The 23,827-nt window shown below is 45.1% G+C and overlaps 1 protein-coding gene across 7 annotated transcripts in view; it reads left to right on the top strand.

Annotated features, from left to right (window-relative positions):
• BCL2L14 (BCL2 like 14) overlaps positions 1 to 23,827 on the top strand; it is a 36,885-nt gene that overhangs the window by 8,577 nt on the left and 4,481 nt on the right. For 3 of the 7 annotated variants that reach the window (XM_025455102.3, XM_025455103.3, XM_025455106.3), the window contains 4 exons: positions 13,375 to 13,817; positions 18,478 to 18,657; positions 20,632 to 20,702; positions 23,030 to 23,296. In XM_025455102.3, the coding sequence (XP_025310887.1) occupies positions 13,375 to 13,817; positions 18,478 to 18,657; positions 20,632 to 20,702; positions 23,030 to 23,296 (961 nt within the window). Of the gene's footprint in view, positions 1 to 7,690; positions 7,859 to 9,205; positions 9,301 to 13,374; positions 13,818 to 18,477; positions 18,658 to 20,631; positions 20,703 to 23,029; positions 23,297 to 23,827 lie in introns of all 7 variants that reach the window. The other 4 variants (XM_025455104.3, XM_025455109.3, XM_025455105.3 and 1 more) reach the window with 3 other exon arrangements.

Below are 23,827 nucleotides of genomic sequence, written 5' to 3'. Positions count from 1 at the left end.
GCACTTCCCCTCCCTTCTCCCTCCTAGTGGCTCCAATAATAAAACCAAACTGTTGGTATCTCCTTGGAAGGATCTTGTCAACACACCTAGTGCCCCAACTTTTAAGGTCGCCACCTGAGGAATGAGCTGCCAAATCACCCAGCTCCAATAGCCAACATGGTTTGCCTCTGCCTTCTCCCTCTAGCCCACTCCAAATCACCAGTATCTCCTCGGAAGGAACTTATACATGTGTCTGGCACCCCAACTTTTGTAGATGTCAGCCAAAAGACAGACCCCCAGATGACCTGGTTCTGAAAGCCAACAGGTCTTGTATTCATAAATCCCAAAGGACTATAGCAAGCAATGAAGCAGTTCTTAATGGGTGTAGGAGCACCCAACTTCACAGCTATACACCGAGGTCCAGTGCAAAGAGAGCAGACAAAAAAGCCTATCTCTCTCAGTTTCCATTGGAAGGTCCCCCAAAGTAATTGCATACTTTCCCAGCTGCTGCCTAAGGGTTTGGCTTCCAATCAGCCTTCATCTAGGTGTAAACTGTGATTCTCTCCTTTGGCACACTAACAGCTTTCAGCACACCCTTAACTACTGGGAGCCACCAAGAACAAAGTGTCTGAGAGACACTCAAGAGCCACTAGTAAAGAGATTGACTCAGTACTCAAAAATCTCCCGGCAAAGATAATGAAGATGGCTTCATTGATAAATTATACTAAATACTTAAAGAATTAATACCAATCCTTCTTAGCCTCCAAAAAAAATAAAAGACAAGGAAACACTTCCAAACTCATTTAATAATTCTAACATTACCCTGATACCAAAACCAGACAAGAACATTACAAGAAAAGAAAATTAAAGGCCAATATTATTGATGAACATAGATGCTGAAACACTCAAAAAATAGTAGCAAGCCAAATTCAATAATATATTAAAGGAATCAATACACTATAATCAAGTGGGATTCATTCCAGGGATGCAAGTATGGTTCGACATTCACAAATCAATGTGGTGATATACTGCATAACAAAATGGCAGATAAAAATCATACCAGTGGTCAAATCAGACCACTTGATGTAGAAAATAGCATTTGACAAAATTTGACAAAATTTTCATCTCATAATGAAAACTGCCAACAATCTGATCTATAAGGAACATACTTCAACATAAGAAAGGCCAAACATGACAAATCCACAGTTAGCATCACATTCAGTGATGAAAACTGAAAGCTTTTCCTCTAAGATCAGGAATAAGACAAGGATGCCCACTCTAGCCACTTCTATTCAACATAATATTGGAGTCCTAGCCAGAGCAATTACACAAAAGAAAGAAATAAAAGATATCTAAACAAGAAAAGAAGTAAAATTGTCTCTGTTTGTAGATGACATATTATAACCCGAAAGTCTCCACCAAAAAAACCTGTTAGACCTAATAAATGAATTCAATAAATTTCAGCTACAGAACTCAATATAGAAAAATCAGTTGTAGGGACACCCGGGTGGCTCAGTGGTTGAGCATCTGCCTTTGGCTCAGGTCATGATCCTAGGGTCTTGGGGTCAAGTCCTGCATCAGGCTCCCTGCAGGGAGTCTGCTTCTCCCTCTGCCTATGTCTCTGCCTTTCTCTCTGTGTGTCTCTCATGAATGAATAAATAAATAAATAAATAAATAAATAAATAAATAAATAAAATCTTTTAAAAAAATCAGTTGCATTTATATATACTAACAATGAACTAGTGGAAAAAGAAAATAAAGAAAACAATCCTGTTTACAATAGCATCAAAAATAGTAAAATACTTAAGCATGAATTTAACCAAAGAGACAAAAGATCTATATCCTGAAAACTATAAAACACTTAAATTTAAAAAGACACAATTTTCACTCATTTTCTCTCCTTTACCCTATAATCCCTTTCACTATTTTTTTATATTCCCGGTACGAGTGAAACTATATAATGATTTTCCTTCTCCTATTGACTTACTTTACTCAACATAATACCCTCCAGTTCCATCCACGTCGAAGCAAATGGGGGGTATTCATCATTTCTAATGGTTGAGTAATATTCCATTGTATATATATACCACATCTTCTTTATCCAAAATGAGTGGGAAAAATCAGAGAGGGCAACAAAACATGAGAGACTCCTAACTCTGGGAAACGAACAAGGGGTAGTGGAAGGGGAGGTGGGCAAGGGGACTGGATGACTGGGTGATGGGCACTGAGGGGACCACTTGACAGGATGAGCACTGGGTGTTATACTATATGTTGGCAAATCGAACTCCAATAAAAATATTTTAAAAAATAAAAATTAAAAGATATAAATAAATGGGTAGACATTCATGCTAGTCATATACAGATTCAGTGCAATCCCTACCAAAATCCCAATGACATTTTTCACAGAAATAGACAAATAATCCTAAAATTTGTAAGGATCCACAAAAGATTCCAAATAGCCAAAGCAATCTTGAACAAGAACAAAACCAGAGGCATCACACTTCCTGATTTAAAACTATATTGCAAAGCTGTAGTAATCAGATCAGTATGGTATTGGCATAAAAACAAATAACATAGATCTATGAAACAGAATAGAGAGCCCAAAAATAATCCCATGTGTATATGGTCACTTAATTTTCATCAAAGGAGCCAAGAATATGCAATAAGGAAAGGAAAGTCTCTCAAATAAATGGTGTTAGGAAAACAGGATATCTTCCTGCAAAGGAATGAAACTGGATTCCTACCTTGTACCACACACAAAAATCAACAAAATTGATTAAAGACTTGATTGCAAGACTTGAAACTATAAAACAGAAGAAAACATATGAGTTAAACTCTTTGGCATTGGTCTTGGTGATGATTTCTTGGATTTGAAAAAAGCAAAAGGAACAAAGCAAAAAATAAGTAAATGAGACTACATCAAACTAAGAAAGCTTCTGCACAGCAAAGGAAACCATCAACAAAATGAAAAGTCAACATATGCTGTGGGAATAAGCATTTGCAAATAATATGTCCAATAAGAGATTACTATCCAAACTATTCAAGGAACTCCTACAATAGCAAAAACAAAAACAAAAACAAAACAAAACAAAACAAAACAAAAACCCCCCAAACTACCAGGTTTTTAAACGGGCTAAGAACCTCAATAGACATTTTGCCAAAGAAGAGTTACAGACAGCCACCAGGTACATGAAAAGGTGTTTGCGATCACTAAGCGTCAAGGAAATGCAAATCAAAACCACAATGAGGTATCAGCTCATACCTGTCAGGTTGTCTATTATCAAAAAGGCAAGAAATGTTAAATGCCCATGAGGATGTGGAGCAAAGGAAACTCTTGTGCCCCGTTGGTGAGAATGTGAACTGAAACACACACTATGGAAAACCACATGAAGTTTCCTCAAGAAATATCTATAAAATAGAATATTTTCAGCCTTAAAAATGTAGGAAATCCTGCCATTTGTGACAACATGGATGAACCTGGAGAACATTGTGCTAAGTGAAATAAGCCAGACAAATTTGCTTGTTGTCATGTATATGTAGAAGCTTAAAAGCAAAAACAAACTGGTAGAAACAGAGCATAGAGTGATGCCAGTAGCTGGGAGGCGAGGGAAATAGGAAGAGGCTGGTGAAAGCTTACAAACTTTCTTATAAGATACATAAGGTCTGAGGATCTAATGCATAACATGGTGACTTTATAGTTGATAAGACTGTATTGAAAAAATCAAAATTTAAGAGGGAGCTTAGGTGTTCTCACCCCCCGCCAAAAGCATGTGATGTGATGGATTTGCTGATTAACTCCATGATGAAAGTCCTTTCATAATATCATAGATGATATATACTATCATCTATACTATGATAATATCATAGTATCAAAGATGTTTCATATATCAAATCATGATGTTGTACATTTCAAGTATATTACAATTTTATTTGGTTACACCTCAATAAAGCTGAGTGGAGGACAATAAATTTATAGAGAAATGACAAGACAAAGAAAAAGGGCTTTTGGGGCAGCAAACTATGCGAAGGTAAATCTACATGAGAAACTAATGGAAGATGTTGCTTCAGTAAGGTTTCTCTGTGGACTCCTTTGGTTCCAGCTCTACGGTTGTTTTTTTTTGTTTGTTTGTTTGTTTTTTAAGATTTTATTTATTTATTCATGAGAAACACAGAGACGTAGGCAGAGGGAGAAGTAGGCTCCATGCAGGGAGCCTGATGCAGGAGGGTCTCCAGGATCACGCCCTGGGCTGAAGGCAGATGCTTAACCACTGAGCTGCCCAGGTGTCCCGTGTCTGCTTCTTAACTGCTTTCAGCTCAAAACATCCCTTAGAGCCAAATTGGAGTAGCATACTCTGAAGCCCTTCACAGGTAGAGTTTGTAACAAATGATGCTTTTCCTCTGCTCCTTTTTTCAAATGTTTCATTTGAACCAGTTTCATTCTTTTGTTGCTTCATTTCATCCAGTTTCATCAAGATTGAAATAAGGATGAGAATCAGCCCCAGAGTAGTATGGTGTCCATTCCAAAATCTGCTCATCTGGGCTTTCAAGTCTTACTTGGTATTCACTTTATACTCAAAAGTTGGGCAAAAATACTCAAAGTTTTCCTGAGATGAGCTTTTTATTCATACATACAAACACATATTTTTCCCTTAGACATAGTTCCCATCAGAGGTCAAATAAATTCCAGAATCTAAGATTAAGGCAGATTGAAAATAAATATAACAATTGCAAAAATAATCCATTGCCAATAACTCAACTCCTAGGAATCATTCCTCAGGAAACAATGCAAAATAGGGGCAAAGATGACAAAACTATACTGTGAAATATTATTTATAATAGTGAACACATGAAAACAAGCAAAACATTTAAAAAATATCTGCCTGCTTGAATAATTTTAGTGCTTCCATTCACTGGACCTCTGCAGCCATTAAAAATTCTATTTACAAAATATGTTCGTTCATATGGAGATAACCTTATGATAGATGCTAAATGCAAGAAGCAAGTCACAAGGGGGCACCTGGCTGGCTCAGTCGGTAAAGCACAGGACTCTTGATCTCAGGGTGAATTCTAGCCCCATGTTGAGCGTGGAGCCTAGTTAAAAAAAAAAGGGGGGGGGGGGAGAAAAAGCAAGTCACAAAACTATGATAACATCTGAACTATGTAAAACCGTGTACATTGTATTTGTTCAGGAATCTTTCTCTTCAAAGAAACACTCAGATCAGCTGAATTAAAAAAAAAAAAAAAAAAAAAAAGGAGTCTCCCAGCTCCCAGGTGGCAAGTGGAGAGCTCCCAGGATCCAGGACAGCACTCTCTCCTGCTCCCTGGCACCCTGTTGCTTCCCATTTCTCTCTCTCTCTCTCTTTTTTTTTTTTTTTTTTTTTTTATGATAGGCACACAGTGAGAGAGAGAGAGGCAGAGACACAGGCAGAGGGAGAAGCAGGCTCCATGCACCGGGAGCCCAACGTGGGATTCGATCCCGGGTCTCCAGGATCGCGCCCTGGGCCAAAGGCAGGCGTCAAACCGCTGCGCCACCCAGGGATCCCCCATTTCTCTCTTGATTAGTCTCTTCCTCGCTTTCTCAGTCTGCCTACTTTTGCTCCTCTGCTACGTGGAACCCAAACACAGCCACCCAGTTGAAACACCCGGCAGAGTCTGGCTAGAGTCCTTGTACACAGTTCCAAATTTCTGGCATATGGAATTGAATTGGCCTGACTTGGGTAGTAAGCAGTTCACTTCTTGTCCACGTGGATATGATTAAAGGGGCAGGGGTCATTTGGTCCACTGCTCTGCAGGGGTACATCCTAATAAGTGCCATAATTGGAAGCAGTGTGAAAGGGAAGGGCAGTGGGCGGGGTAGATACTCCAGAGGTTGCTAGAAGTTTTTGTCATAGGGAGAAGGAAATACACCAAATTTTTAATAACATTTACCACTGACTAGATCATGGTGGTCTTTATTTAATGTATGCTATTTTATGTTTTACAGGTTTTCTCCAACACTATGTGTATTTTTAGGAGCAGGACAAAGTGTATTTGGTTTTTTAATATATAACATGTATTAAGTCCCATCCTTATTATGTGCTAGCTTGTTGGGTATGGGAGTCGCCAAATTGAATGATTAATGGATATTGTGTATCTTCAATGAGCCTGCCTCCTGTACCAGTTCCCGCTTCTTGTGTTTATACTTAACCTTGCCAAGATCTTATGGGATTGTAAATGGTTTCTGCAACCGGTATCATTAAGTTATATAACTCTGAACACCAATAACAACTCTAGCCCACACGATGTGATTTAGTTATTGATGATATGCATTTGTTGATTCTTTAACCATTTCAAATGAATATGTCTCTCTTTTTTAACTAAGTTTTTTTTTAAGATTTTATTTTTTGAGAGAGAGCACATGCACATAGGCAGGAGCAGGGGAAAAGGGAAAGTGGAGAGGGAAAGCGAATCTCAAGCAGACTTCCTACTGAGCACAGAGCCCACGTGGGGCTTGAACTCATGACTCTGAAATCATGAACTGAGCCAGAATCAAGAGTGGGGGATCCCTGGGTGGCGCAGTGGTTTGGCGCCTGCCTTTGGCCCAGGGCGCGATCCTGGAGACCCGGGATCAAATCCCACGTCGGGCTCCCGGTGCATGGAGCCTGCTTCTCCCTCTGCCTGTGTCTCTGCCTCTCTCTCTCTGTGACTATCATAAATAAAAAAAAAAAAAAAAAAAAAAAGAATCAAGAGTGGGTTGCTTAACCGACTGAGTCACCCAGGCACCCCAAAACGACTTTTTTTTTTTTTTTAAGAAAAACCATTCTTATTATTTTGTTACCCCGTAAGTTGACTAGACTGGCACATGTCATGTGCAGTAAATACTAGTTTGCTGATTAACACTCACTTTGGGTCAGCAAAGAACTGACTTTCCCACAACCACTGTCCGTTTGTTTCTCATGGATCTGTTTGCCTAACATTTAAACTGCCAGTTCTTCCTTCACTTTTATGAAATTAGCCTTAATTCCTCTTTCCCCATTCACACTTCCTTCATCTTCATGTTTTACTGGCCAGCTCTCAAGGTTTCAGGATCACATATATGGCCATAAATGTCTCTTTCAGTTAAGAATCTGGATAGAATGTGAATTCATATGTGACTCCCTTCTCTCATATATGTAGGGAATTCTATCTTTAAAATTGTGGGGGGAAAATGAGTTTTTGTGGCTTCTATGGCTGAGGTTTAGAGTCAGTCTGGAACCACTGGAAAAGATTCCATTTGAATATAATCTTTGAATAACAGTGGAGGGGTAACATGATATAACGTGAAGCTAGGGGGGCCAGGGTTTGGGTCTCAGCTCCACTGGCAGGGACCACTGGCAAAACACGCTGCTTCCTAGAGCCTGATTCCTCATCTGTAAAATGGGAATCCTAACACCTGCCTCTGGGTGTTAAGATTAAATGTGTGTACTATGCCTGTCCTATATTAGGCGGCCAGCCAACATTTGCTCAACCGATGAAACGTAAAGAATGTAAAGAACTATCTGGAGGAAATACCCACCTCATTGTCCTAAAGGGCAGTGAGAGATTTTGATAAAGAATGTCCAACTACTTTTAGAGTCAAATTACATGGGCAAAGGTCAACCCCTCCTTTAGTTAAAAAGCTAGGGGCAGGGCTTAATGAGGAAGTAGTAGTCCTTGCCTGAGGCTTACTTCAGCCTCCGTCCCCAACCTGCAGAGGCTACAGCCAAGTGAGTCTTCATCCCATGAACCTCCCTAAATGAGAAGCCCAGAAGACCCGGTGAAAGTTTCCTCTTAAGTTTTACGGAGAGAGACTCAGGTATAGAACTACCCTTGCTGCCACCTGACCTGGAGCCGGAGAAGCCAGAGCCAGCTCCATTCCCAGGTAACACCAGAAAGCACCAGTCTAGGTTCTCAGCGTCCCCAGGAGGACACGGTTGGGTCTACAGGCCTGGTTTTGCCAAGGAGGCCAATCTAACCAGAGGAGAGGTTGACTGGCTTTATTTGAAAGTTCTTATCATGTCAGTCTCTGGAAATAAGATGACAGGCAAGAATCTATTTTGTTGGTGTTTCCAGGAAGAGGAGAGACAGCTCTCTCAGGTTTCTCTTTCATTTCTCCTTTGCTACAGGGGGTTTGAGATAGTGCAGTTAAGTGTACATAACTGGCTGGATGGTTTTTAACATTACGCAGGCCTCTTGGAGTATATGACAGCGTGTGTGTGAGGATGCGACCGCCCATCAGTGGTCAGGAGCCCATGGGGATGCCAACTCCCACCTCTAGAGCAAGGATGGGGCTGAGGACAGGAATCCCTGGGTTGCCGCCCAGAGTGCTAAGCACCTGCTGGGAACGTGGTCTAGCTCTTGCAGACCCTCAGTGGCTTCCCTGAGCATGGGGCCCAGGTAAAATGGACAGTCGCTCTCCCTCCCCTTCTAGAAGGCTCCCTCCTCTCTGAGTCCCCACCCCTCACCCTCCAGCCTCAGTGCTTCTGTTTCACTAACATGGGAAGTTAAGACATTTTTGCCTCATTTTACCCTTAGGATTAAAAAACAGGTCATCCTCAGAGATGACAAGCAGGGGAGAGGCCTGGAGGTACTAAAAAGTCTGAAGTCCAGGGACAAAGGGAAAGGACAGACAGGCTCTGAAGTGCACAGCGGGGCATAGGGTGCTGACGGGGGAGGCTCAGGGCCACCAGACAAAACTGAGCTGAAACTGTGGTTGGGGGAGCTCCCTTGGGGAGGAGTGTCTCCAGGCACAGGTGACACCCGGGCCTCCTCTGCCCAGAGCAGTGGAAGGCGGTGGAAGGCAGCTCTTCCGCTGGGCCCGAGCAGGTGCCCCCAACACCCCCACCCCCAGCGGGCCCAGCCACAGCCACGTGAGACAACTCCTTCCCCACCAGCTCCAGGCACTGGTTGTGGCAGCCTCTGTGCTGGAATCACAGAGCACGCACGCTTATCCATTACCCGCCAAGGGAAGGGAAGAGAAATCTAACCTTGACAAACGAATCCACTGCTAAAACTCCCCGGAGGGGGTCTGGTGATAGATGACAGCTGAGGAGCTTCCCCACTTAACACGCTGGGCAGCCACACTGCCCTCTCTGCTGGGTGCTCCCAAAGGCCAGGCTGCGGGGACCCTGGGGGCAGGGGACTGGGGGCGGGGGCTTTAGCCATTTCAGTGACTGGGGCAAGGGGAAAGAGGCCAATCCAAGCAGCTCTGTAACCTTGCTTTCCAAAGTAGGTTTGCCATCGTTTGTTCCAGATAAGGAGACAAACAGAGGGTGTGGGAGGAGTAGGCTGTGTCCCGTCTCCGAAGTAGCCTAAGCCTCACAGGTGATCTTCTGCAGCTGCTTCCCCACTCCTGGGTCTGGTCCAGCCCACTGGGGAGGGTGGGGGCGGAGAGAGGGGGAGGACCCGGACTTCCTTTCCGCATACATGCATAAAATTTATGGTGTAAGTTTCCATAATCCCAAAAGTTGGGCTTTTACTTTCAACAGGAATGGCTGAGAGCAGTAGGGATCCGACATGGGGTAAACTCCCCCAATGTGGCTTTTAAAATGAGACTTAGCTACAAAGGTAGCAAGATCGTTTTCAATGAAGATCATTTGGGGGGTAGGGGGGGATCCCTATGCTTGTTAAACACATTTGAAGTGTCCAAACTAATACTTTTAGGTGTCAGCTATTTGTTTCAGCCCAGGGGTTTCCAGGCCAGGGTCACAGCACCCCTGCACCCCGCAGCTCGCAGTAGGATTGCCTCATCCAGACCTCAGCACTGCAATGCTTTCTGCTTCTCTCTCATTTTCAGTCTCGCCTATTGGGGGGCAGGGGGAGCAAGGACTCTGTTCCTTCCTGTACCTGTAAAATGACAAAAATCTCTTCTTTCGCAAAAATGGAAAGACCCTGCTCCATCTTGACCTCCTTGGTTTTTCCTTTTCTGATGCTGCTCCTGCATCAGCATTCAGCAGGCTTGTTTCTTAAAGAAGTCAGGACCCTTCCTCTCTGGTCAGTGACACACACACACACACACACACACACACACACACACACACACAGTTTTCAAGTCTTCCCACTACCTTAGAAAGCTTTGGGAGTTTTTGGTTTTTTTTTTTAACTTACATGCAGGTGTCTTTGGATGCATAGTATGGCTTGAAGAGAGGGCTCACCCTCCCACTCAAGACCTCGTTCCTGCAGGACTTGAGTGTATTTCTCACTGGTGCCATCCTTGAGCTGCCCAATTCCAAAGGAAGTTTCACATTTTAAACTTTATCACTTCTGTCCTGACACTTCCCTGCCCTGGGTTTTCACCTGGGCACAGCTCCTTACGCCTGTGCTGCTGCCACAGTTCTGAACGCCTGTCCTGCTCTCTCCCCTCACCCTTTCTGGCTCCTTCTCTAGCTTGTCTCGGGTTGCTCATTCTCTCTTTGGTCCACTTTAGTTGCTTTTGTGTGCCTCAGTTCTCAATATTTCTAAACTATATCTTTCATTCATACGGTTGCCAGATTTGCGCAAAAATGCAAGATACCCAGTTTAATCTGCATTTCAGATGAACAACAAATACTTTTTTTTAAAGTAGAAGTATGTTCCATACAATACTGGGGACATATTTATACTAAAATATATGCTTATCTGAAATTCGAATTTGATAGGATGTCCTGTATTTTATTTGGCAGCTCTATAATCATTTTTCATTCATTCATCAAATATTTATGGAGAACTTACATATGTCAGGCATCGTGCTAGGTGCTGAAAAAGCCGACCAGGTCCCAGCCTACATACCTTACAGAATAGATACTTTATATACACACATACTATGTACAAATACATATGAATCTATAGGAAGAATGTGGCCTTCGTAAAGAAACTAATATTTGTAAGTCACTAGTTAGATAATGAAGCATTGATGAGCTTGCTTTTACATTAATATTTACTCACAAAAAAGTGACCTATTAAAATAATTGTAATATATAATAATGCCAATATTTCTTGAGCATTTATCATCTGCCATGCACTATTTTAAGTGATTTACACACACTAATTATTTTTATCCATCCACATGCAAATTTGATGAAGCAGAGTTTTTTTGTTTTAGTTTTAGTTTTAAAATTTTTATATATTTATTCATGAGAGAGAGAGAGGCAGAGACACAGGCAGAGGGAGAAGCAGGCTCCATGCAGGGAGCCTGATGTGGGACTCGATCCCAGGACCCCAGGATCACGCCCTGGGCCAAAGGCAGATGGTCAACCATTGAGCCACCCAGGTACCCCTTGTTTTGTTTTGTTTTTTTAATCTCCATTTTGAAGATGGCAAATGGAGGTCCAAATAAATTAAGAAATGTACCCAGTCACACAGCTAAGCAGGCAGATGACCCGGGACATAAACTAGATTACCTAAATCAAGAAACCAATATGTAAAGCACTACTCTGTGCAGACCAACACTTGTTTTAAGGATTTTCACAGTTTAATTAGTCCTCCTCCATGGTCAATGAGTTAGATAACATGAGTCACATTTTGTAAGTAGAAAACTATGTAAGTCAAAGAGGCTAGTGATTTGCCTCAGTCCCTTTGCCAATAAGTAAAAAAAGCAGTTCTTCAACCCAACTCCTCATTCCAAATATTGCACTCTTCTAATGCCATCTGGAACCCCCTTGGAGCTTAACTAAATCACTTGTGCTCAAAGTGAGTTTCATAAATATTCTGCAATGAAAGACTTAATCAGGCACTTGTTCAAACACTTAAGTTCTACTCTAAATGCTTTACAAATATTAATTAATTTCATCTTCATAACAGTATGAATTGGGTACTGTTATCATCCCCATTTTCAACATGACAAACTGGGAGGAGCCTGCTTCTTCCTCTGCCTATGTCTCTGCCTCTCTCTCTCTCTCTCTCTCTTTCATGAGTAAATAAATCTTTGAAAAAAAAAAGTGATAAACCAAGTTATAGAGACAAGTCACATAACCTCTAGTGGCAGAGCTAGGATCTGAGCCCAGTCTGTCTTGGAGTAGGAAAAAAATTCTACAAGCCATTGTCAAGTGCCTTTTTGTGCCAGGCATTATTGCAGGTACTGGGTGTGTGACAGAGAGGAAACAGCACATGAACAGGCCTGCCCTGGTGGGGCTTATCTTGTGTTAAGGAGAAGAGAATAAACCTAGGCAGACTTGGGAAAGGATCCTAATGGGGATGACTGACACCCCCACCAGGAAGGGGGCAAACTGTTGCCCTGTGGGACCATGTGGCGGGGGAGGGGAAGAATGTGAACAGAGGAGCAAGTGCTTTCCGAAGATGTCCCAGGGATCCCAGACAGCAAAAGTTGTACCGTGATGCATCACGTGACCGTGATATTGGGAGAGGGTGAGGGAAGAAAAGATCTTTGAAGCCTGGAATAGGACGGGGACATGAAAAACTGGAAGTGAGGAGGGAGCACAGTGGTCATGACCCCCACACCTCACACCATAACCCTCAAGCTTTGTTTATGTTCAGTTACCTGAGGCAGGTCTGCGGAGCTTAGACCCATACAAGCCAATGCAGACCATAAAGGAAGAAGGAAGAGAGTCTGGGAAGGGTCAGGGACCCCAGGCATTTCCTTCCGCTGAATTAGCCTCCCCCTTTGCTCACCTACCCTCCCCAAGAAGCCCTTTAACTGCCTCCCATGGTCTGGGGCTCCTGTTGAGATGTACTGATGGAACCGATTGAGAAAACACAGAAAACTTTCAGTCACATGTTCAAAGGCCCCCGTAGTTGGCATTTCACTTCCTGTCCCTCCACGTCCCTCCGCCCCAGCCATGCACAGAGCACCAGCTCTCTCACCACTCTCCACACATGTCCTAGATCCTAGACTCAACCATAGTCTGCTGCCCTCTGTCCACCCTGTTCACTCACCCGCATAAGCTGTTTTTCTCTTTTCTTTTTAAAGATTTTATTTATTTATTCATGAAAGACACACAGAGAGGCAGAGACACAGACAGAGGGAGAAGCAAGCTCCATGCAGAGAGCCCGATGTGGGACTCGATCTCAGGACCCTGGGATCGTGACCTGAGCCAGAAGCAGATGCTCAACTGCTGAGCCACCCAGGTGCCCCCCACATAAACCTTTACCATCTGTCAAGGAGATTTCGCTTGCTCTCCCTTGGAAGCGCGCTGTTTCTCCCCACACTGGCTATCTGCAATCCTGATCCAGCTCCTTGTCCACTCTTTGCGTGGAGCTGTCTATGCACCTCCTCTTTTCCTCGTCTCAGACTGCACTTCCAGAAGGAACTCTGAATTTTCCACTTCTGATGACTTCCCGCCTCCCTGCACAAACAGAATAGGGGCTCACTAAATGTTCATGGAGTTCCACGCCTGTCTCCCCTGACCATGGAGAGTAGTGTGCTCACAGGTAAAAGGACACGTGTGGGCTTTGTCATTGCAGGCTCGTCATGTGCACCACCAGTTCCTGTGATCTGGAGGAGATCCCCCTGGATGATGATGACACAGACAGCATAGAATTCAAAATCCTGCTGTTCTATGCCAGACACCATGTCTTCAAGAACACCTCTGCCATCTTCTCGCCAAGGCTGCCTAGAAGACAAGGTTTCTCCCAGAAAGGACCGAGGGCTTGGGTGGCAAATGACTCACAGACACAGGTGTCATGGCCTTGCAGAAATTCCCCATCCAGTGAGAAGCCCTTCAGCCCAGCCAAGAAAAAGTCCTCCTGGAGAACATTCTTTGGAGTCATAGAAAAAGAGGAAGATTCCCAGCACTCACCTATGCTCCGTGTGGAGGGCCAGACGGCAGCAGAACAGGAAGATGGTCATCGGAGCCAGCACTGGTCTAGGTCCCTTACTAACGTGGAACAGCGCAGGGAGCAGGAAGGTAGGCTTTGGGGGCTTCCTCTCCCACAACAAAATCTTTCCCTTCTTTGTGTGTGTGTCATTTCATCTCCTCCCAGCTGGTAATGTGGCCTGAGACAGGACACTGTTGTGCCTCAGTTTCCCAGCTTGTTAATATTCAGTCATGATTGCCCTGCTTTTCTCAAGACTGAGCAGAAAGTAAGAGGCTGGCAGTGAAGGGTGGCAGGACTGGTTTCTGGCTCCACTTTAGAAATAATCTTGCTGCCCAAAATCCTGATCCTCTGTGCCAGAGACCAGCATGGAGGGCAGAGCCCTCTGCAGGGGCTCAGGCTGCTGCTCTCTTGCGGTAAATCAGCTCACCTGTCCGGACCTCTGTTTCCATCTGTACACCAGGGTGTCCCACCCTCCCGATCTCTTAGGGTGGATGGAAAGATCAAGGAGCTCTATACAAAAATACTTTTAATAATAATAATAATAATAATAATAATAATAATAATAATACTTTTATAAAGCACTCTAAAAAAACAAAAACAAACAACTGAGAAGCATTTCAACAAAACCTTTCCTCAGTGGGGCAGAATGCATTATATTGAATAAAACACTTTCATGAAGGGCTCCACCACAGAGCATTGCCCTTCATCCACAAGCCATCAACGATGCCAAGTGCCTGCTGCCCAGATTTTGAAAGAAAGCCCCCTCTCCTGCTGGGTTTGATGGTTGAGGTAATATGTCAATAATTAGTCAACAGGTGGCAGTAATGTCTCAATTTTAAGATGGTGTGACTGTCCTGGCTTACTTGGAGAATCTACCCACACTTGGCAGTTTTCACTCACTCACTAGGATCAAGGAATCTTTTACTTCCCATTAGACTTAGAAAATTTTAGAACAGTAGAAGTTAGAGGTGAGATTATCTGGGAGGACTCATCCTCTCGCCACCCCGCAATGGTACAGATGGTAGCTGAGCTCTGGACCATACAGAACAGTTTGGAGGCCCCTAAATAGGCTTCTCTGCTTGGCTATCCTTTGGACTTTGCCGAGAGACAGAGGAAGTATTTACAGACTTTAATCTGGGTTTCCTGTGATAAAGGAATTCTGTATTTCAATAGTACTGAAGTGTCATTTGCCTTTATTTATTAAAATTTCTAAGATCTTTCTATAGATAGAGATAAAATAGTATCTCTAAAATAGTAGAAATGATTACTTCCCCTTTTTTTCAAGATTTTATTTATCCATTCATGAGAGACACAGAGAGGCAGAGACATAGGCAGAGGGAGAAGCAGGCTCCATGCAGGGAACCTGATGCAGGACTCGATCCCAGGACCCTAGGATCATGACCTGAGCCAAAGGCAGACACTCAACCACTGAGCCACCCAGGTGCCCCAAAATGATTACTTCCCAAGGAGCCCTTGCCATAGACATTTATATTCAATGTATCCTCCCTTCTCACCTTTTTCTTGCCTGCTTTTTAATTTTGTGAGTAGTTAGTTGGTTTTTACATTGGATGTGACTCAAGAGAGCTTCACATTCTGTTTCTATTTTGCCACATATAAATCAGAGCTTAACAGTCGGTGTCACCCGGGTCCTTTTAACTGCAGGTCACAATTTAGACCTTGCTGCTGTTTCCAGGACTCAGACATCAGGCTTCAGTGAGAATTATAAGGTTATGTCCCAAGATCAAAGTCTAGGAGGTAGAAGAATGGGTGTCAATACCAACCCAGGTTCTTTGATTTGTGAACCCTTGTGTCCACAGCTAGGATTTGCTGCATGTGAAATGATACAGTCACGATTGGGTTCAGATACATAGAGTAGAAAACTCAAATTATGGCTTCAATAATGTAGAGTATTTTTCCCTTCTATAAGAGAAAATCAAAGTTTGGCAGCCCAGGCCTGATATGGCAGCTCCAACAATCATTAGAGATTCTTATTCTGTGATCCCTTGGCTAGTGGCTTCCAACCTCAGAGTCACCTTATATTTCAAGGTGGCTGCAGAGACTCCAGCTATCACCTGTACTTTTCAAGCAGGAAGAAGAGGAAGCAAGTGGGACAGATTGACACAAAGAGTATCTTCATTCTAGATGATTCTGTTCCCTTTTTGAGAGCTTTCTTGAACCTGTACTCAACTTTTCTTACAACTGTTGGCCACTCTTTACTGTAAGGAAGGCTGGAAAATGCAGTCCATTCAGCTGAACTCGTTGCTGCCTGTGACATCTCAGGGGTCTCTTGCTAAGGACGAAGAAAATGAATACAAGGAAGGAAATAGCAGTCTCAACCATAGAGAAATGCCCTGCCCCTTCTCCTTAAAACAAATGCTTTGGGTGGGGGGGCACCTGGGTGGCTCAGTCCATTAAGCATCTGACTCTTGGTTTCCACTCATGTCATGATCTCCAGGTCATGAGATTGAGCCCTGACTTAGACTTCAAGCAAAGCAGGGAGTCTGCTTGAGATTCTCATCCTCTCTCCTGAGCGTACATGCTCCCTTTCTCTCTTGTTCTCTCTCTCTCAAGTAAATAAATACATCTTTAAAAAAAATTTTTTTTTAATGCCTCAGGCCAAAGGCTGACTGGCAGCCTCTCAACTGTGCTCCCTTGCTCTCCTTAGCACCAAAATGACGTCCTCCGCCACCAGAGACCCCAAAGGATGGACAGCCTTTCTGTCCTCTCCCTGCCCCATCTAATTTTCCCTTACCCATCAGATGAGATAGACTCTTAACAAGAAGGGAATCTTTTCTTTGCTCCGTGTTTAAAATTAAGGTATTTAAAATGAGAGTCTAGTTTAACATGAGCTGGCTCATCTGAGTCGAAATGTGTTTGCTTATACTTTTTCCTGCACATATGTCACTTGCCTCCCTCACTCCATATCCACCGGTTCATAGAAATGGAGTCAGGGTGGCTGTTTCAGCGCCCACCAGTGGCCTCAGGATCTCCCTGCCACATGGCGGGGGCTGGAGGATGAGAAGGGACAGCCTCTGAGGCCTTCATCTGCTTCCTCTGGGTGCAAGATGGGCACAGTTTGACTCCCACGGGGAGAGCCATGTGCTGACCACCCTAGACAGGTTGCACAGGGTTACAGAGGAAGAGAATGTAAGCTGTCCTTTCCTCTCTTTTGCACACACAAGAGAAGGTTCACTCTGGCCTTGGGATCCAGCCTTTCCCCATTTCTTTGCCAGGGGCCATGCGTGGCAAATGTCCCAGAGGAGGCCAATTGGGCTGCAATAAGGTAGAAAGTATGTCTTTGGTCTGGTTGTTAAAATTGGAAGGAAAAGCATCGATCCTTTTCTCTTTGACTTTCTAATTCGTCTCTCAGTTCTCTCCTTATCTATTTTTGAACCCTATGGGCCACGCATGAAAAATGTGGCTTTTTAAGAAACCATCATGCCCTTTTTTAAAGGAAGGCATTGTTGACAAAGCATTAGTTCCCGTGGCCTCCCAGTGATGCCCAGAGTGTGAACAGAGAGCACCAAAGCTCTCATGTAGGAATCTAGGGAGAGGGAGTCAGAAATCACCTCAGCAGCTCCACGGGATGTCAAAGCCAGTGATACAATTCCCCTTACCCCCTGGGACCCAGGCCTTGCCTCTCTTATCCATTTCTGATTCACAAACCAGGAGTTACCCTGGACACTCCAACCTTCTAGCTAAACCCCCACTGTCACTTTCTTCAAACGAGTGAACGGAATAGTAGTGTTTTTCACATATTACATATGCTCCATATGACATCAAAGACAGAGCTTGTACAAATTTCTCATGACAAATCAACAATGAAAATTTTGGTACCAAATAACTCACCGGTACCACCTGCCCACCTCACCCGACTCCAGCCCTGACCAGAGCCAGAGCTGACTTGTCCTTCACAGGCTAGGACGTTCAGGGGGCCACTGCCACTTAAAGTTTCATGTCCCCATATGCTGTATTCTGCAGTGATGTGTGCAAATACATAACTTTTCCTGAATGATAAATTCTTGAAAGGCATACATGGATTGCGCTTTATGTATCTCGGTTTACCTACCGGCATTAATTGGATGTTTCCCATTAGACGTGGATGAGAGAGAAGACCATAACTCTGAGAGCAAGAGCAAGGGGAGTTCGGTGTTTACTTGATAATGGGCTTAAGTAATGAATATGGCCTGAGAGCAGGGATATTTCTCTCTCCTCAGTGACCAACCCCCAAAGGCTTGTCAAACTATTGAATGCCCTCCTATGCACGTTGGGGCCAGCTCTCCAAGATATAAAGGATGTTCAAAAAAAAAAAAAAGAATAAAAATAAAAGCATAATGAGCATTCCCTTGAGCAAAGGACTAAGCACATTCTTTTGTGTTTCTTCCCTCGCAAAGGGGAAAGGGGACCCTAATGTTGCAAGGCTTCAAAAAGAGGGTGCAGAAGGGCAATTGTTTCAAGGTGGCAATCATTCCTCTGTGTACTCCTCCCCACCCCCGCCTCTGCCAGGCAACTACCAGGGCTTTCTGAGGAATGGCCTCCCCCCTCCACACACACACACCCCCACCCCGGGGCAGTTTCCTCTCCCTCTAGGCCGGGCTTTTCACTTAGCTGGGGGAGGGGGGAGGAGGGGGGAGGGAGGGGGTGGGCGGGGGGGGGGGAGGAGGGGGGAGGGAGGGGGGGCTGTGCATACCAATGAGCCAGACAAAGTTCTGGGAAGGGCCTCTCAGCACCATTTTTGTCTTGTTTCAGCTGTAGACTCGAAAGTTGTTTCAATTGCCAACCGCGTTGCTGAAATTGTTTATTCCTGGCCCCCGCCTGAGGAGCCCCACGACCCGGGAGGAAGCTGCAGGTCCAAAGGGAGTTTTGTCCATCACTTCCTCCAGAACCAGGGCCTGTTGTCCCCGCCTAGAGGCGCCGGTGCTAAGAAAGGTAGACTCCCCTTCTGCACGCCTGGGCTGCTCGGGTCGGGTGGAGTGTTCGCCAGGCAGAGGCGCAGGCATGTATTTCACCAGCACAGCGCTCTGCGGCTGAGGCGCCTCCGTGGCATGACAGCACCACACAGCAGGCGCTGACCTTTTTACTTTTGAGACCAGCCCATGCCAAGGGGAGGGCACCACCAATGCTCTGAAGCACCGTGTCAAGCTCACTGCTAGGTGCAAAGAAAAGCCTCTTGCTGAGGGAGAGGAGGAAGTAGAAAGCCAGCACTCAGCCCCGACCACAGAGGGAAATGCAGCATTTCATCTGGTCGTGTTGGTCGAGGACCATTTTGCTTATGGAATTGCTCGAGGTGTCGATGGTGCATCAGCCCAGGGATTTCTAACACTGCCCTGGGCTCCTGTGAAAGAGCAGGGTGTTGTCAGATGTCGGTCTGTGCACAACACGAAGCAGAACTGAGAGGTTGTGACCAGGCAGGGTCGGTTGTCAGCAAAACCGTAGCAGGATCTAGGACCAGAGCTCCCATTGGAGGGGCAGGAATTCTGGAGTTTAGGGGAGCAGAACTAGATGCACAGGAAGAGAAGTTGGCTCCTCTTTTCCCCCACTGACGATTGTCCCTGCTCTTGGCTCCACTCACCCCAACACCAGCAGAGGGGCTGGGGCAGAGGAGCCCCAGGGTTGGCAGTAGGCCAAAGGACGAGGTGTTGGCGTGGGTGCCCCCCAGCCCTGGGAGCAGAGTGCTGAGGCCACCAGCCTCGTGCAGTCTTGTTGGGAGCACACAGTACCACCCAGGCTTAGAGTGAGGTGCCGGAGGAAAGGAGGTCTGTCTGCCTGTGCTGAAAAGTGTATCCACTTTATTGTTATCCCCTGGGTGTCTGGGAGACATAAAGCAATACCCTGCACCAGCCTCGAGCTAAGGCTCTGGTCTGTGCACCTGACAAATGCAGGCCGTTGTTACAGCAACTTTTCCTGAGAGAGGCGGCCGCGACAGATAAAAACTCGCATGGGCGCTGGACCTTCTTGGGATGTTGATGGGCTGGATTCATTTCCCGGCCTCCCTTCCCCTCCTCACTCCATGACTTCGGAGATTGTGCCATAAAGGAGAAGTGCCTCTGGATCAGTAACTAGCTTTTCTCTGTTCGGATTCTGTTCTATAGCAATGATCATTTTCCTCCTGGTCAGTAGTTAGCATGTTTTGAGATAAGAAAAAACATACTCCACCTCCCCCGTTCCAACATACACACTACACACCGACTGCAGCCTCATCTCCATCCACCTGCCATGTTAGCCTTCGGGGTGGGAGAACTTAATAATTTTATTTATCCCCTGCCTTGTTGTAAAGACAGCAGACAAAGTATACACTGTTCAGAGGATAAAAGAGACCACATTTGAAAGATAATGTAAAATGAAAACACTAGTGGGAAAATAAGGTGGGTTTAGGAATGAGTTTAATTCCCCAAAATGCAGGCCAAGAAGACTATAACCCCCTCTTAGATGGGAGCCACAGATCAGGCTCTGCACTTTCTAGCAGCACAAAGGGGGTATAGCACCAAATGGAATTTATGGTGTCCACGTGGAAAAAGCACCGTCTGCTCAGGAGAATCCTACAGACCAGAAAGAAGTTCTCCCAACTATCTTCAGAGATGGGATCATGAGTGGTGGAACTAACATGGTCAACAACATTTTTACAATGAATATAGGATGCATTTCGTAGCGAGAAGTGGGGGTGCCAAGGGAAAAAAGAAGAAGAAAGGAAAGGAGGGGTCTGTAGGAGAGGGTGTCTGGTTGGTGCCTCATCAGACAAGGTGAGGGAAGAGTTAAGTTACTAAGAATTACAGAGCACATGTCTCCCTCAATCCCTAAGCAGGCTGCAAGAATTGTGGGGCGGTAGAGGGGAGAGGGAAGAAAAATTAAGATTATAGATTATATTTTTTCTTGAAAGAAGTAACTGGAATTTCCTCCTGACAGACGGAGAAGATCAGATAATAGCCAAAATCGTTGAGCTGCTGAAATATTCAGGGGATCGGTTGGAAAGAGAGGTATGGAGCTTCTTGAACTAATGTGGTTTCTTTCTGTGCCCACGCACTGGGACGGAGAATGGAATCGTACTCCAGATTGTATTCCTTTGCAAGTTCTGGTTTCCACTTAGTCCTGAGTTTTATTTCCCTTGGAGTGAAAATTCTTCACGCTGGCAGCATCTCAAAAATGAATCACTTTGGAAAACATAAGTAAACCTTCTGGAGCCTCCCTGGAATTTTTGGAAATGAAAAATGCAACTTTGTTATTGCAAGAAAAGACACCAATAAATTAAAATTCGCTGAAGAGAATTACGAATCTGGTTCCCCATGTAACTGATCCTCGGGGAAGTTTAGACTTGCATTTGCCCCGGAGTCTGGATATCGGTGTCCCACGCCTGCTCTGAGGCTGGCATCCTTCCCAAGGTCTCCCTGGAGAGTGGCCGGACTGTTTTCTGCTCCGGGCCTCTCTCAGCAATTTGGCAGAGAGGCGGGTTAGCGCTACTTGGGGAAACTTTGGATCTCTTGCCATTGAGAAATCGAGACCCGTCCTTTCTGTTCAGGAAGGTGTGAAGGTGTCTTCAGCTACAGAGCTGATAAGCAGGACCCCACTGTACGCAGAGGGGAGTTCTGTGTGCTTACCCACAGACTGCTGAGGGGTTTTTGGGGTGCATCAGTCAGGGACTGGCCTGTGGACCCATTTCCTTGTCCTACCAGGATCAATGGGAGGAAGTCTGGCCCTATGGGGCTTGTACAAGAGAGGAAACTGGCCGGCCAGCCTACCCTAGTCCCAACATGCTCCCCTCTTGATGCATTTGCCAGGGGTGTCCCCAGAGGATGGTGTCCGGAGGGTGAAGGGCATGTGGGATGGTGCTGAATGAGAAACTGAGAGAACCAGGGATAGCAGATAAAGAAAAGGCAGCAGGGTATGTGAGCTGCAGGTCCACAGTAGAGGATGAACAGGGGTGCAGAGGAAGAACATGGAACGTGCACTCCTATTTTCCTCCAGAACTAACATCAATGGATAGACATTATGGGGTGATTGGTTTTCTCCATTTTAGGAATGAACTTTCTAGCACTGAAGACTGCCTTGGGAAGGAATGATCTTCCTGTCCCCAGAAGAATGTCAAGTAGATGCCAGTGACCAGCCAGCAGTGCAGTCCTTGGACTGGGAGAGAGGTCTATTCGAATCCTTGAGGATTCTTTACAGCTTGAAGATTCTGTGGCTCTCTCATGGCACCCTCTTTCCCAGTTTCCCTAAGCAGGGACTTGCACTGAACTGTGGAGGCAAGGGACAGGAGGTGGCGTGAAGCAGAACTCTGTGGTTATAGGGCGATGCTTTCCTTTTCACCCCTTCAATTACCACTTCAAAAAATCTCTCTTTGATGATTTGGAGTGATACTTTACATTAGTTATGTAGAAAACATGGCGGACTTTGGTAGGAACCCACAGAAGGTCTGGCTTTGCTGTCTGGGTGTGGGTTCCCACTAGCCTGGGACAGGGACGATGGGAAGGCCTGCTCCCTCCATGGCTCCCTAGTGCCTGGAAAGCCCCTCAGCCCTGAGAGCACAGGGGCAACACAGCACAGCTCTGTCTGAGAGGCCAGAGCCAGGGGCAACCCAAAGGAGCAAGGCCGGGACGGGCCAGGGTACTCTGCGGAAGGTGTTTCTTTCTGGCATCTGATTCTTCTGTTCTGGCAAAGTCCAGGCTTCCAGCTCCCCACTGGGGTTTTGAATCTAACTTCTTCAATAGTCACTGATCAGAGGGAGTCCATTCTTGCTGTAGAGGACATTAGTCCTTCTTGCTACAGATTCCTAATTCAGACAGGCCCCTTGTGTCTCGCAGAAGTTGGGGGGTGGGCTGGGCTCACATAAAGAACACTAATCCACCAAAATCTTTACATAGCATTGGATGCACCCCCCCAGAATATCCCTTTTAGAAACAATATTTGGGGATCCCTGGGTGGCTCAGCGGTTTGGCCCCTGCCTTTGGCCCAGGGCGCGATCCTGGAGACCCGGGATCGAGTCCCACATCGGGCTCCCGGTGCATGGAGCCTGCTTCTCCCTCTGCTTGTGTCTCTGCCTCTCTCTTTCTCTCTGTGTGACTATCATAAATAAATAAAAATTAAAAAAAAAGAAAAAAAAAGAAACAATATTTGTTGAAAACCTGTTTAGCTTATCAATTCCTCAAAGGCAGAACTCAAGGATTTCCAGTCTCCGCTCACTAAGAAATCTCCATATGCCTAGAATCCAGGGTTTCCCCCAGGGTAAAGTTTTGTGGCCCACTGCTGACCAGAGAGTCTGCTTCACTGGCCAGGCTGCTGTACTAAATGCATCTTGTCTTGCACACAGTTGAAGAAAGACAAGGCTTTAATGAACAGCTTCCAGGACCGGCTGTCCTACCCTGTTTTCAAGACCATCACAGACCAGTTCTTAAGGGGTGTTGACACCAGGGGAGAATCAGAGGTCAGAGCTCGGGGCTTTAAGGCTGCTCTTGCAATAGACGTCACGGCCAAGCTCACTGCCATTGACAACCACCCCATGAACAGGGTGCTGGGATTTGGAACCAAGTACCTGAAAGACAACTTCTCACCCTGGGTCCAGCAGCAGGGTGGATGGGTAAGTGCATCCTATTTCAAAATGAATCTTCCCAGAATTGAGAGGAGGTGGAATAGAAAGTTATGGTTTTGTTTTGTTTTTTTTTTCAGGGTTTTTATTTTTTTAAGTGAAGGGAACACATCTTTGAAGCAGCTCTCATGGATTTAGAACAGTTGAGTGGCAAGAGATATATCCCAGTGATGGGAACATATTTGTAGTGATTATCTTCATCATCAATAAACATTTACTGAGCTCCCAAAGGGTACATGGAGTATGTGTGTTGGAGGAGAGACACTGGTCAGATACAACAGGAAATGAAGAGATACAGAGATATAAAATGTTTAGATATAATTTCTGTTTTCACAAATTTTGCAGGCGGTGGAAGTCTGGCAGTGAGACAGGGAAAGGCAGACAGTTCCTTTTTCTCTCAGACACTGACAGGCAGAGAAAGATACGGCGCTCAGGATATTTGCTCATTGCTGCTTGGACATAGCCGTTTTGACAGGGACATTTTGATATGAATCAAAAAGCAAACAGTTATATTTTTATCTG

This window comes from Canis lupus, chromosome 27 (assembly GCF_003254725.2).
Source record: "Canis lupus dingo isolate Sandy chromosome 27, ASM325472v2, whole genome shotgun sequence".
NCBI lineage: Eukaryota > Metazoa > Chordata > Mammalia > Carnivora > Canidae > Canis > Canis lupus.
This window is presented reverse-complemented; position numbering and strand designations above follow the sequence as displayed.